General features: G+C 41.9%; 1 protein-coding gene across 5 annotated transcripts in view; it reads right to left on the reverse strand.

Moving 5' to 3' along the window:
- The window catches only part of kif20bb (kinesin family member 20Bb), a 167223-nt gene that overhangs the window by 62754 nt on the left and 89878 nt on the right, over window positions 1-14591 (reverse strand). For all 5 annotated transcript variants that reach the window (XM_072479017.1, XM_072479018.1, XM_072479019.1 and 2 more), the window contains exons 17-19: window positions 12444-12499; window positions 9075-9179; window positions 4334-4487 (exon numbers count right to left, since the gene is read on the reverse strand). In XM_072479017.1, the coding sequence (XP_072335118.1) occupies window positions 4334-4487; window positions 9075-9179; window positions 12444-12499 (315 nt within the window). The remainder of the gene's footprint in view (window positions 1-4333; window positions 4488-9074; window positions 9180-12443; window positions 12500-14591) is intronic.

Below are 14591 nucleotides of genomic sequence, written 5' to 3' on the forward strand. Positions count from 1 at the left end.
CTTTTCTCTTTTGGGGCTTTCCCTGCACACATGTTCCCTGAACATATCTCTGCGCTGTTTCATTCAGTTCTTCCCAATCAGGGCCGTCTTCCTGATCTAATTTTTCCCCAAAGGTTTCCTGAAAATCTTTTTGAACAGAAAGCAGTGATTGCAGCTCTGCAATCTGCTTCCAGCACTTTGCATGGTCTGACGTGCTTTGTTTTTGTTCTGTGGTGGCAGCATGGAGTACTCTTAATGCTGCCTTTAGAGCGCTACACTGTCTCTGTAACGCTTCTACCTGTTTTTCGGTCTCCTCTCGTACCAGGACTGCACGTTGCGTGTCCTGATAGGCCTTTTCGAATTGAGACTGGAAGCTGCTTAAATGCGCCAGACAAGACTGGTGCGCCCTTTTGGCGTCACCCACCTCTCCATTTTTGCTGCCAATTTCCTCCTCAATTCCATATTCTCCTTTTCTACCTCGCTTACATCGACCTTACTCATCCGATGTATGCCCTCAACTTCTTTCCGGAGCGTCCTAACGACCTCCTCTGTGCCTCGCAATTGTGCCAAGCAGGACACGATTGCCATCGGCTTGCGAGCTTTCCCCAAGCTCTTTTTGTGGATCTCGCTCAGGTTCTCCCAACAAGTATGTCCGAAACTCCCGGGACCCGATTCCTCGTTGTCACAGAAATCATTCCAAAGGGGCCATATCCTTTCCCTTTGAGATATTTACTGATCTCTTCCTCCCAAATGGGACATTATCCCACTCTACTGCTGCTGGTCGCTGCGACCGCAAATTCCTCAGGGTTCATGAGGCGCTGCATTGCCATCTTTCCTATCCGAATGCTTCTTTTAAATTTGGAACAGGGGAGCTAAGGCGGTGCTGTAAATATGGGTACGGCTTTCGCTACTTTCCGATATACAAACTTCCGACAGTTTTGTCGCAACAAAAAATCTATCAGTTTTACCTTATAGCCCTGTTAGTTACGCATGCATACACACACTTCCGAATTATGACTATTGATCAGAACTGCTAGAACACTTGTGGTTTTCTGTTTCCAATTGGATCTCTAATTCAAATTCTGGGTTCTCCTGGAGTGGTTTTCCACTTCTAGATCGTGTCCCACCAGAGTCGCCAAATGTTGTCGCTAACTTTAGCCTTAGTTTAATTGTTCTGTTCTATCACCTTTGCTCTAGAGTCGCCAGGTATCTTTCTGATACCGCCACGTGGTTCAAGTCCGAGTAATGATCAATAATCCAATACACCGCTTAGTAAGAGTTCAATCAAAGCACATTTATTATATACAGTAATCAATACTCATGCATAAATTCTACGTCTAAGCTACGTCCTACAACTAACAGGCCAATACTTAACTTGGAAATGGCCCACCAGGTCAGGGAAACGAATGGCCTTTCGTTCGGGTTCTCAGCCTGCGGGATTCGAAGCTGGTACAGATTGATAGCTAGGAGCGCTTATCTTGTTGCGAGCGTTGAAGTAAGACTTACGGTATGTTTCGCGATGGCTGGACCGGTCACTGTCAAAGGTTGGTCTGCGTTGCTGAGTGACCCGGTCAGAAGAAGCAGGAGGGTGCAGGAGGATGCGGAATGTGTGCAGAAGGGTCGATTTGAACTTGGACTCTATTCTTATAGTCCCCAGGGGCTTCCCGCCTTGTGGGGGGGACCCTGTACCTGGTTCCAAGTGATTGGACTTTGTCCCAATCACTTGGTTCGATATTCTCCAATGCTGGAGCGATTCCTTGATCAAGGGGCGGCCTTGAGGTGATCGTTCACCTCCCTTTGTGTAGGCTCCTGTTGGCGCCGAAAAGTCTGGGTTGGCTTTGTGTGTCTAAATTGTTGTACACTGTTCCTGGGGATTGCTCATTAGTATGCAGATGGCTGGTGATTTGTTGTGCTGATGGCTCCTGGTATCGATCTTGTCTGGCCTTCCCAGAGGTGAATACACAGTCTACCTGTAGCTGCTTGTTTTAGTCCAGTTGGCTGATTTTCCCATCAGCCTTTGCCGTTCGCCATTTTAAATCGGCGTTAGCCATTCTAAATCGGGAGTTAGCCATTTTAACTGGCTACACTCTCCACCTGGACTCCCGAATCTTCCGACCCATCGAATATCGCCGAATAACTCTTCCCATAACCAGTTCCGCACCTCTCTACCCAACTCCTCCTCCCATTTACACTTGATCTCCTCCACCGGAGCACCCTCCCTCTCCATCAACTTGCTGTAGATGGCTGACATTCTCCCCAATATCATCCTCCGACAACTGTTTGGCTTACAATACCAGAGGCAGCACTACTCTCCCCAAAAAGTCCCTCACCGGCAGCTACGTGAAACAATTCACTTTGGGCAGCTCGTTTGTTTCCAACTCCTCCAGACCTGACCCCTACAAACAAGTCCCTAAAGTACTCTATTCCCACCCGCTGCCCCCCCCCCCCCCCCCCTCCAACCTCACCGACACAAACCTGATTTTTACATATCGGTGCCCACGGCATACCTTCGAACCCAAAATGTTGCTTGTTCAATACCTCGGTCATTTCCTCATTTCCCATTATTAAATCCCCCTTCTCATCCTCGAAAGGACCAACATTGACCTCCACTCAAAAGAACAAAGAAAAGTACAACACAGGAACAGGCCCTTCGGCCTTCCAAACCTGCGCCGACCATGCTGCCTATCTAAACAAAAATCTTCTACACTTCCGGGGTCCGTATCCCTCTATTCCCATCCTATTCATGTATTTGTCAAGATGTCCCTTAAACGTCACTATCTTTCCTGCTTCCACCACCTCCTCCGGCATAGAGTTCCAGGCACCCATTACTCTCATGTAAAAAAACTTGCCTCGGACATCTCCTCGAAACCTTGCCCCTCGCACCTTAAACCTATGCCCCCTAGTAATTGATCCCTCTACCCTGGGAAAAAGTCTGACTATCCACTCTGCATATGCCCCTCATAATTTTGTAGACCTCTATCAGGTCGCTCCTCAACCTCCGTCATTCCAGTGAGAACAAACCGAGTTTATTCAACCTCGCCTCATAGCTAATACCCTCCATACCAGCAACATCCTGGTAAATCTCTTTTGCACCCTCTCTAAAGCCTCCACATCCTTCTGATAGTGTGGCGACCAGAATTGAACACTACTCCAGGTGTGGACTAACTAAGGTTCTATACAGATGCAACACGACTTGCCAATTTCTATTCCATAAAGACAACATCCACTGCCCTACTCATTCGTTTTATATATTTGCAGAAACCTTTGTGATCTATTTTTATATTCAGAGCTAGTTTTCTCTCATAATCCATCTTACTTTTCTTTGTAGTTTTTCCCGTAGCTTTGTTGACCTTTTAAGATTTCCCAATCCTCTAGTTTCCCACTAATCTTTGCCACTTTGTATGCATTTTCTTTGGGTCAAGTACTTGGGACTAAGGAGGAACCTCAGCTGAAGACTCTTTTACTCTCCCACCCACAGGTGGAAACCCATTCTTTTATATATACTGATGAATAACAACCTAACCTGTCCACAGTTAATAACAGTTGCTCTCACTTACAACGAGAGCCTTCACTTCATTGTAAGGGGACTGTAACATTATCAGGATTATCTGCATACTTACCTTGGAAATGTGACACCGGTTAACATGGTTTAACTCAGTGATTAGCCAACATAACTGACTGAGCACCACAACCAACCCAAATATGAATCCCCTGACCTAACTAACTCCTCACTCCCTGACAAACTATTTAATAACCCATTTATTTATTAAAAGACTTATAAAAATTGAATACTTCAGCTACTGTTGTGGGAGAAAGAGTGTGGGGTGTCCGGCCTTCATCCAACTTTTCTCTAGTAACCAACAGTTTTCCACACTATGTTTGCGCTGACCTATTGATGTTTCAGCTGGGATTGGAACTCCTGGCTCACCCTCTAAAAAGGGTCAGGCTTCAGGAATTTTCATAGGCAGTGCAATGTGCACTGCATCCTGCTGACCAGAAGATCTGGGCCTATACACTGCGTCAGCTCGAAATGCCTGGCACAAACAAGATACACAACATGGCATTGTTTACTAATCAGCATGAGTGATCCAAGTCTGTATAATTCATGAGAAATGGATACTTTGGTGAATCCAAACAATAAAACCTCAAGTGAATTTCAATATTTATGAACATGCAGTGGAATACACAGTATACAACTCTCTCAGACATGGTTCATGAAAATAGAATTGATTGACTTATATTCATAGATTAACCTAAACCATTGCTCCTCTTCAAGAAGCCTACAAGCTGTTTCAGCATCATTCATTTGTATCGGTTTGCATCTCACTATTTCAATAGCAGGGAAAAGTGGTACCTTTTTTGGATGGTGGCTGGTCATTTCTTTCATAAGAATTTTCAAAAGTACGTTTTCTGCTGGTAACCAAAAGGTTTTTCACCGATTCCACGTGCATGTCTTCTGTTGTGACACCCATTGCCAACGTTTTTTGAATGCTTTCTATCGTCACAGCCTAGAAACAAAGAGATAACATGTGCCTATGCTTTCTTAATGCTATAGAAGCAAACATACCATGATGTGTATGAAGTGAAAACAGATTAGATTAAAAGCCAAACGTGATCTTTAATTAAGAATTTGCTGCAAGCAAAAATTACCTTCTTCTAAACTTGCAGCAGTAACATAAACTAATCAAGTTAAAATAAGGCAAAAAAACTTGCTGAAACCTCATTGGGGCAAGGATACATGTGGAATTTAATAAAAACTTATTTTAAAAAACATAAGGAAAAAGTAGTAGAGGGCACCTCATCTGGAGAGGTGAGTCAACATAACTTTACAGGAGGAAGACTATAAGGCGTCATGGACAAAAATGGGTTAAATTTCAGAATAGTATATCTGGTTCAAAAAAAGATATACAGCAGAGATTCCATTACCTGCAAGAGGAGGCACATCACATCTGGTATCAGTTATTGAACCCAATAACAGCCATAAATGGAACAGCACAATGCTAATTTTTGGCATCCACAAAATTCTGAGTATAAAGTTTCAAGTTATGCATAATTCAATGAGTGATCAAGTCATTATAGAAATCACTTTCTTGGCCAACTAGATTGTAAAGAAATATTGCACATGTTCAAAGAACAGTTGCTTTTATCTATCATAATAAAAGCAAAATAATGTGGTTGCTGTAGATCGGAAATTTAAAAAAGTGAAAATGCTGGTCAGGTGGCATCTTTGGAGAGAAAACAGTTAATGTTTTGGATCTAAATCATCGATAGAAGGATCTTTTTGCATGAGTTCCAAGGATAAGGATCATTTAGATCTAAAAAGTTAACTGTTTCTCTCCAAAGATGCTGCCAGACCTGCTGAGTTTATCCAGCATCTTCTGTTTTTATTTATGCTTGTATCTATCTGTGTCTCCTAACATCAAGAGACTTAGTAGAGCCTTCAAAGATTGGATGCAAAGACAGACATAGAAAGGAAGATAAATTAATAGATAAAGGGATCGGGATGAACAGCAATTAGAGAAAACCTTTTCCAAGTACCACAGGTTGAAGAAACAGGTCTAGAGACTTGAGCACAGTGGCTAAAAGTGCAATGATGGAATGAAAGGGAAAGATGAATGAAGAATTTGAGTGACTTGCAGGAGGCAACCAAAAGTAACAAAAGCATGGTTTATGAGTGAGCTGTAGAGGGTAGGCAGTCGATGTCACTATGAACTTTTTCTTTCTTTGTTACATAAAACAAATGTGAGAAGGAGAAATGTTTCCAGGTGGTAGAATTAATTTCTGGACAATCATTGCAGACCATCATGAAAATAATGTTTTATATCAAAAAATTATTTTGAATCAACTGGCTGGAAACCCCTGCTGTTACTTCCCGGGTGCACTGGGATGGACAGAGTTCTGTACTTGGTGAATATCCTATTATACCAGGGAGGGGGGGGGGGTCTTCTTGTTGCCCTCATTGGTGGCTGCTTGGATACCAGGAAATGTGATCTTGGTTGGGTCCTGTTCCTTTGGTATTTGATAGTTTAGTTCTGGTAATTCTTGTTCTTTGTTCCTTCTTTTTTTTATGGGAGGCTTTGAAGGTTTGATTGGAATCCAAATGCTGTTGCATCATACAAACACCTTCTGGCAGTCTAGATATACCAGATCCACATGTTCCCGATTATCCACCTTGTTTGATACGTCCTCAAAGCACTCAAGCAAGTTTGTCAAGCATGACATGCCCTTATAAAACCATGCTGACAATGGTGGATTAAGCTTAATCTTTCCAAATGTTCAGTCATCTCCTCCTTAGTGATTGATTGCAGCAACTTCCCCACCACAGAGGTCAAGCTAACCAGCCTACAGTTTCTACTTTTTGCCTCTCTCCCTTTTTGAATAGGGGCATCACATTAGCATGTTTCCAATCACCCAGAACCTTTCCAGAATCCAGGGAATTCTAAAATATCATAACCAACGTATCCACAATCTCCACTGCTACCTCCCTTAATACCCTGGGGTGCAGACCATCAGGTCCTGGAGACATATCTGCTCTTAATTCCATCAGTTTATTCAATAGTCTCCCTGGTGATGGTTATTGCACCAAATTCCTCTGCATTAACTGCAGTTTTTGGAAATTTATTATCTTCGACCGTGAAGACGGGAAAAATATTGGTTCAGTGCCTCCGCCATCTCTATGTTCCCCATTATTCCCTCACCAGCACCGTCCTCTAAAGGGCCAACAGTACTTTAGATATTCTCTTCCTCTTTATATACTTAGAGAGCTTTTGGTATCAGAGTTTCTGTTTTCTGCTAGTTTCCTTTCATAATTCATCTTGGCTCTTTTGATTTTATTTTTAGTAGCCTTTTGCTGAACATTAAAGTTCTCCCAAACTTCCAGTTTACCACTAGCTTTTGCAGTATGTTATGCCCTAGTTTTTTCCTTTATGCCTTCCTCGACTTCCTTGTTTAGCCAATTGGAACATTTTTGCCCTTTTACAATTCTGCTTCTTCTCAGGAATGTACTTAATTGAGTGGTATTTAATATCTCTCTGAACATCAACCATTGTTGCTCAAATGTCCTACCCTCAATTATCTATCCCCAGTCTACTTGTGCCAACTCTTTCCTCAGGACCGTATAATTACCTCTGCCAAATGCCAAAACCCTAGTATGGCACTCTTGTCTTCTCTTGCTCAGACTGACTTTGAAATTCTGGCATGCTGTGATCACTCGTTCCAAGATGATCCTTCACGACAAGACTATTTATCAAACCTTCTTCGTCACATAATACTAAACCTAGAATAGCCTGTTCCCTGGTTGGCTCGATAACACACTGCTCTAAGAAACAATCCCTCATACACATTGAAATCTCCCTCAAAGCTACCCTTACCAATTTGATTAATCCAGTGAATATGCATATTAAAATCACCCATGATTACCGTTGTGCCCTGCTCAAGCCCTCATTATTTCTTGATTTATACTATGCCCCACTTTGGAAGTATTGGTTGGGGGCCTGTAAATTACTCCTACAAAAAGGAGCTTTTCCCTCATTTTTTTATTTCCACCCAGATTGATTCAATATTTTGACCCTTCGTGCCAAGATCATTTCTTAATACAGCCTTGATGCCATCCTTAACCAAAAATATCAACTCCACCTCTTGTGCCATTCTGTCTATCTTTTCGGAATACAGAGTACCCTTGGACATTCAACATCCAGTCCCGGTCCTCCTGCAACCATGCATCAGTAATCCCCACCAAATTATACCCATTTATCTCTATTTTGCTGTCATCTTATTGAACTTATTCTGAAAACTGTGTGCATTTAGGTACAAGGTTTTTAAAATGTGTCCTACTGTTTTGTCTTTCCCTTGCAGGATTTTCTTGTGCACTACGCCTTTCAGACATTCTGACCCCTTTTGTTAACCTCTGATAACACTCAGCCGCATCCCCAACTTTCACACCCAGTCTCCTTACATTTTGATTTTTTACATTTCTTTTCCCCTCTGTCGTCGTTAGACTGGCCCTGTCTGCTTATCCTATTAACCTCTACCGTTTCCTCGCATGCCGACCTGCTGCTTTGGTTCCTATTAACCATTATACTTCTTATAGCTTTATCCTTCACTTCCCCCCCATTTGCTAATTTAAAGTCCTTTCTGCCAAAAGTTAGGTTGGAGACCGTCGCAACAGTAGATTCCTCCCGTCACAATATTGGTGCCAGTGCCCCATGAAATCAAACCCCTCTTTCCCATAGCATTCCTTTAGCCACGTGTTTACTTCCCTAATTTTCTAATCCCAATGACAATTTGCATGTGGCTCGGGTAGTAATCCAGCGATTATATCCCTCGAGGATCTGTTCTTCAATTTTTCCTAGTTCTTGATAGTCCCCAAACATGTCCTCTTTCCTAGTCTTGCCTATGTTGTTGTCCCAACGTGGACCACAACAACTGGATCCTCTCCCTCACACATCAATATTCTTTCAAGCTGGTTAGAGATGTCCCTCACCCTGGCACCGGGCAGGCAACATACCATGCAAGACTCTCGGTCCTGCTTGCAAAGGATGCTATCAGTTCCCCTAATTATAGAATCCCCTATAACTACCAATGAAGAAAAGAGGGTAGACATTTGACCCCTCCATACCTGATCATAACACTTGAGCATTATATCCATTCTGCCATTATCCAGCAGATGTTCCTCACAAGATTCTGAATGTTTCAGGAAGCAGGACAGGGCAATTGTTAAACAAAAGGGAAGAGATTAAAAATTGAAAAAAAAAGGAAAGGGAATAGAAAGAACAAAGTGAAAATAAAGTGATGAAAAGACAGTGGAGGCAATGTAAAATATACAAACTGACTGGTATCAGCATCCATAGTTAATCAGGCAGCAGAAGCAGCACTTTTCTTTTTTGCGGAGTCAAAAACGCGTCAAACATTTGAAATGCAATGGTTCAACCCCTACAGTCCAAAATTGAAAGTGAATTGGACTTTTTCTCCTTAAGATCTGTGGTTTTACACCATCAATATATGAAAGTTTAAAGTTTTCATATTTGTTCAAACATCAACTTGTTTAACGTGCGGCACTTAACCAACAATCAAAACTACAACAATTGGAAACTTACATCATTTTTAATTTGTTCCTCATAACTTGCAAGCAGATTTTTCACTTCATTCAGATCAGCATCCCTGAGCATCAGATCATCTTTCAACTTTTGGATCTTTTCATTCTATATTTTTGAGTAAAAGAATGTTATTAAATTTAAAGACAAAAAACAGGAGATGATGTTATAATCAATGAGACATTAGTATTGAATTAAATTCCTCATGTTAATCACAGATGTCCCTCGACCTTTGGCTGCTGCTAAAAGATAAAAACCAACCTGGGAGAAATTAAATAAAAACTCACCATAAACAGATATTCTTCATCTGACCTTATAGCATTGATAGATTGGAATATTTATACTGCAAGCAATGAGCCACATAGAACAAGCAAGCCTTAATTCCTGGACTACCAAGGCAACGGATAGTATTGAAAAATGACAGAAAGAGACCAGAGACCTACCTAGACCAACAGTCTGCAAAGGCACATAGATAGGTGGAGCAAGTGGGCAAAGGTGTGGCAGATGAAATGCAGAAAATGTGAGATTGTCCACTTTTGCAGGAAGAATAAAGAAGTAGATTATTCAAATAGAGAGAGACTACAGAATACTATAGGACAGTATATTTATAACCTTTTTGCCCAGGACGCACTTTCATCAACCAGCCGACCTTTGGGACCCACTATTATTGCTTAGCTTTAATGTGCCAGGTAAGTCTGTCTAGTCCTCACAACCTAACTTGCTTTGTCATTCAATATTACATTTTTGCTAAGGACTTCAGCTGACGATGTGTTCTTGCCGTATCCATTGGAAAAAAAAAATCAAGAGGCTTATCCTCGAACTTGCCATGCTTAGTCTTCAAATGCCTTTGAAGTTTTAAAGGTTTTAAACTTTCATTTGCCAGTACTTCTTTGCATATAACACATATGGGCTTTGCATCCTGATTTGCAATTATACAATTAACAAAGCCACACTTGCTCCCAAGTTCGGTTTCTTCTTAATGAATTGTTCATCAGAAGCCCTGGAGCTCTGCATAAAGCTCACACCATCACTGCTTTGTCCTGCCATGGACTGTCCTGAGAAGCTCTCTCCAGCAGATCCAGTTGTGAAATCCTAGCCTGTTTGTGTCTCTGGACCGCTCTTCCTTATTATAAAATGACCATCTTCAGTTCTTGACACTCCTGTCGCTTGCTTGCTGGCAGCTACAAAATGGATGAATCTCTCCTCTGTGATTTTGCGCCCAAAGCACAGACATACATCAGTGCTTGCACTGGGCACGTGACCTGCACTCTGCTGCTGCTTCTGGTGGGAATACACCACCATTTGTATTTAAAGGCCGGTCGCAGCTGACATTCTTAAAAACCAGTCAGCAGGGCGGCATGGTGGCGTAATGGTTCGCACTGCTACCTCACGGTACTGATCTGGGTTCGATCCTGGCCCTGGGTCACTGTCTATGTGGAGCTTGCACATTCCCCCCATCTGTGTGCGTCTCACCCACAAAACCCAAACATTCAGAGTCGGTGGATTGGCTATGCTAAATTTCCCCTTAATTGGAAACAAAGAATTGGGTAATCTAAATGTAAATAAAAAAGCCAGTCACGACCGTTGGATGCTGCTTCCGTGATCGGGAACACCCCGACCGATCGCTCCGTGACCCTCCCAACACCCACCCATGGGTCTCAACCCTGAGTTTGAAAAACATTGCTGTAAGAGGAGGATCTGGGTGTTCTTATACATGAACCACAAAAGTTAGCATGCAGTTATTACAAGTACTCAAGAAGGCAATTAGAATGTTGGTCATTTTTGTAAGAACTATACAGGGCACTAGTCGGATTGCACTGGAGTACAGTTTTGGTCTCCTTACTTACTGCACTAAAGTAGCTCAGAGATTCACTGGGATAAAGGCATTCTCTTAAAAGGAGATATTAAGCATATCTTATTGAAACATGCAGGATTGAGGGTACTTGACAGAATAGATGCAAGGAGGATGCTCCTTCTTGTGGGGAGTCTAGAACTAGGAGACGCAGTTTAAAAATAATCTTCCATTTAAGACAAAGAGGAATTTCTTCTTTCAATTTTTCAAATTCTCTTCAACAGAGAACAGTGAAAACTGGGTCATTGAATACATTTGAAGCCAAGTTAGACAGAGTTTTGATCGACAAGGCAGTAAAGAAGTTAAAGGGAAGTGACAAGAAATTGAAGTTAAGACCACAATCAGATCAGCCATGATCTTACTGATTGGCGGAATAGGCCGAATGCCAACTCCAGCTCCCATTACATATGATTCACCCAATTGTTATCTTCTCTGCGAAAATAGTCACCACCTGCATACTTCAGCTCCATCTGTCACTTTGGTAAGCTCATATAAACTATACAAGTAAATAGAAAGAACTTAGCATTAAAACCAAATGGATCTCTCACTCAAATGATAGCATATTTCCAAAATTCCCAAACTTTTATTTCAAAAGTTGATTTATAAACTACTTGTACTTCAAAAGGTCACTTTTGATTCATTTGATAGCATCAGAATCAGAAGATTGAACTCCAACAGCAGACTAGAAATTCAGTGTATAAATCTAGATTGACAAGTCAGTCCAGTACAAGAGTGATCCATTGGGTCAGAGATGTTATTCTTCAGAGGAGACGCTAAACTAAAGTCCAGTCTTGTGGTGGGATTTTGCCTTGTACAGAATGGCTACTATATTTGTATTTGCCTCCATAACAGCGACTGCATTTCAAACTAAAATGAGATCTGAAAATCTTTGGGCTATTTAAAGAATGATGTGGTATTAGAAATGCAAATTCTAGGGGCAGCATGGTGGCGCACTGGGTTAGCCCTGCTGCCTCACGGCGCTGAGGTCCCAGGTTCGATCCTGGCTCTGGGTTACTGTCCGTGTGAAGTTTGTACATTCTCCCAGTGTTTGCGTGGGTTTTGCCTCCACAACCCAAAGATGTGCAGGGTAGGTGGATTGGCCACGCTAAATTGCCCCTTAATTGGGAAAAATTAAATGGGTACTCCAAATTTATTTTTTTAAAAGAAAGAAATGCAAATTCTTTACTGAACACAAGGCTATCATAAAAAATGCCAAATGATCAAAAATGTATCTAAAACAGGAGTTAGAAAGTTCTAATAGTTCACATGGAATGAGAGAGGGATCTGACTAGGTCACTTTAGACTTGCGAACAATGATACCTTGAGATTAGAAAATAAATGTAATGCAGCATTTAAAAAGTTTTACTCTAATAATCTTAATGCAAACCTGAAAACAATGAATATATAACACAAAATATAACTTGAGAAAATCATAGAATCCCTACAATGCAGAAGGAGGCCAATCAGTCCATCGATAAATATCAGATGCCAACTTTTCAAATGGCATTAAAAATAAGTACCTTAAAGTCTTCCTTCAATTTCTCCTCTTCAGTCAATTTTTCAAGGGTGTGTAATTCTGAAATTTAAAAAACATTAATCATCACAATTCAAATTGTAACAGCAATTTGAGTTATCATCAAACAGCATCAAAGCAATGCATTCTGACCAAACATTTGGCTCAAGAAATCTACACAAAATAAGTCAAAGGAAGGGACAAGATTTTGTGTGCATCAGTTGTATGCGGACTTTAATAACTAAGCCACTTCCAACTTGGTGCCTGAAGTATACCTAATCATGGCTTCAGCAAATAGGAGAAACAATTTGCTTGAGGCTGTGTTTGGGGCCAGGAGAGGGTGGTTGCACGGATCAGAAAGCAAATATGGACATTTATCTTCACTGAACTAATTAAAAGTTTGGCTGACCTACGGGGCAATCTTGCCATCAGCCACACAAGCCATGCCATGTGCTGCTTTGCATTTGGTCAAGTGTAGATTAATGCTCCAGTGTTGATGAGCTCAAATCCCACCATGCTAGTTGGGGGAAATTTAAATTGATAAACGTGGAAAAAAATCAGTCTCATTAATAATGATAATGAAACTACCAGATTGGTCTTGAAAATCCAGCCGATCTCCATTAGGAAAGATACTTGGGTCTTACTAACATGCTTTATTTTATTCTTTCACAGAATGTGACCATTGCTGACAAGGCCAGCATTTATTGCCTATCCCAACTGCCCGAGAGAAGGTGGTTGGCGAGCCATCTTCTTGAACCATGGAACTCCATCTGGTGTAGGTACACCCACAGTGCTGTTAGGAAGGGAAAGGGAGTTCCAGTGATAATGAAAGAACAGCGATAAGTTCCAATTCAGGATGGTGCACAACTTGGGAGGGGAACTTCCAGGTGGTCGTGTTCCTTTGTGCCTGCTGACCTTATCCTCCTCATTGGTAGAGGTCATGGGTTTGAAAGGTGCTATCGAAGGAGGTTTTAATGAGTTGGTTCACTGCAGCTTAATATAATGCACACTGCTACCACTGTGCATTGGTGGTGGAAGGAGTGAATGTTGAAGGGGATTGATGGGATTCTGAATAAGCGGGTTGTTTGGTCCTGGATGGTGGTGACGAGCTTAGGGTAGTCTTCGAGCTGCACTCATCCAAGCAAGTGGAAAGTATTCCATCAAACGTCCAATTTGTGCATTGTAAATGGTGGACAGACCTAGGGATTCAGAAAGTGAATTACTTGCCACAAAATTACCAGTCGCTGACCAGCTTGTGTAGATGCTGGACATATAGCTGGTCCCATTTAGTTTCTCATCAAAATGTTAATGGGGGAATTCAGCAGTCATGGGGAGATGGTTGGAATCTCACTTGGAGATGGGCATTGCCTGGCACTTCCGAAAAGTCAAAAATGAACAGTGTAAAATCAGAAAACATCCCTGTTTCTTACCTTATGATGAAAGGGAGATAATTGATGAAGCTGCTGAAGCTGGCTTGGGATACTTCCCTGAGGAATACCTGCAGCAATATCCTGGGATTGAGATTCACCACCATCATGTATGCCTCCAGCTATTGGAGGGTTACCCATCCCCAATTCCCATCGATTGCAGTTTTGATAGGGCTCCTTGATGCCACACTCTGCTAAACACAGTCTTGATATCAAGGGCAATCACACTCTCTTTCTCTCTTCAGTTCAGCACGCTTGTTCATGCTTTCACCAAGGCTTTAGAAGTCTTGAGCCAAGTAATCAGAATGTTGCAAGATATAGATGGCCTGGTCGGTTCGGTTGGGCTGCAGTTGCTTCAGTTCATTGAACTCGACATCAGTGAGCAGGTTATTTGCTGTGCAGGTTTTGCTTGATGGTATAGCCGATGAAATCACCGCTGATGATTAAAAATAGGCTGATGGGGTGGTTAACTGGTTCAAATGGATTTATCCTGCTTTCTGCAGACAGGATATACCTGGGCAATTTCCACATTGTCAGGCAGATACCAGTATTGTAGCTGTGCTAGCTTGGTTAGGGCTGCAGATAGTTCTGGTTTACAAGTCTTCAGTGTAGCAGCTGGAATGTTGTCAGGGCCCATTGCCTTTGCTGTGTCCAGTGCCTCCAGTCATTTCTTGACATCACATGTTGGAGACAATGAACTGCACCAAGATATACATCCTTCTGTAGTA

This window comes from Scyliorhinus torazame, chromosome 16, assembly GCF_047496885.1.
Source record: "Scyliorhinus torazame isolate Kashiwa2021f chromosome 16, sScyTor2.1, whole genome shotgun sequence".
Lineage (NCBI taxonomy): Eukaryota > Metazoa > Chordata > Chondrichthyes > Carcharhiniformes > Scyliorhinidae > Scyliorhinus > Scyliorhinus torazame.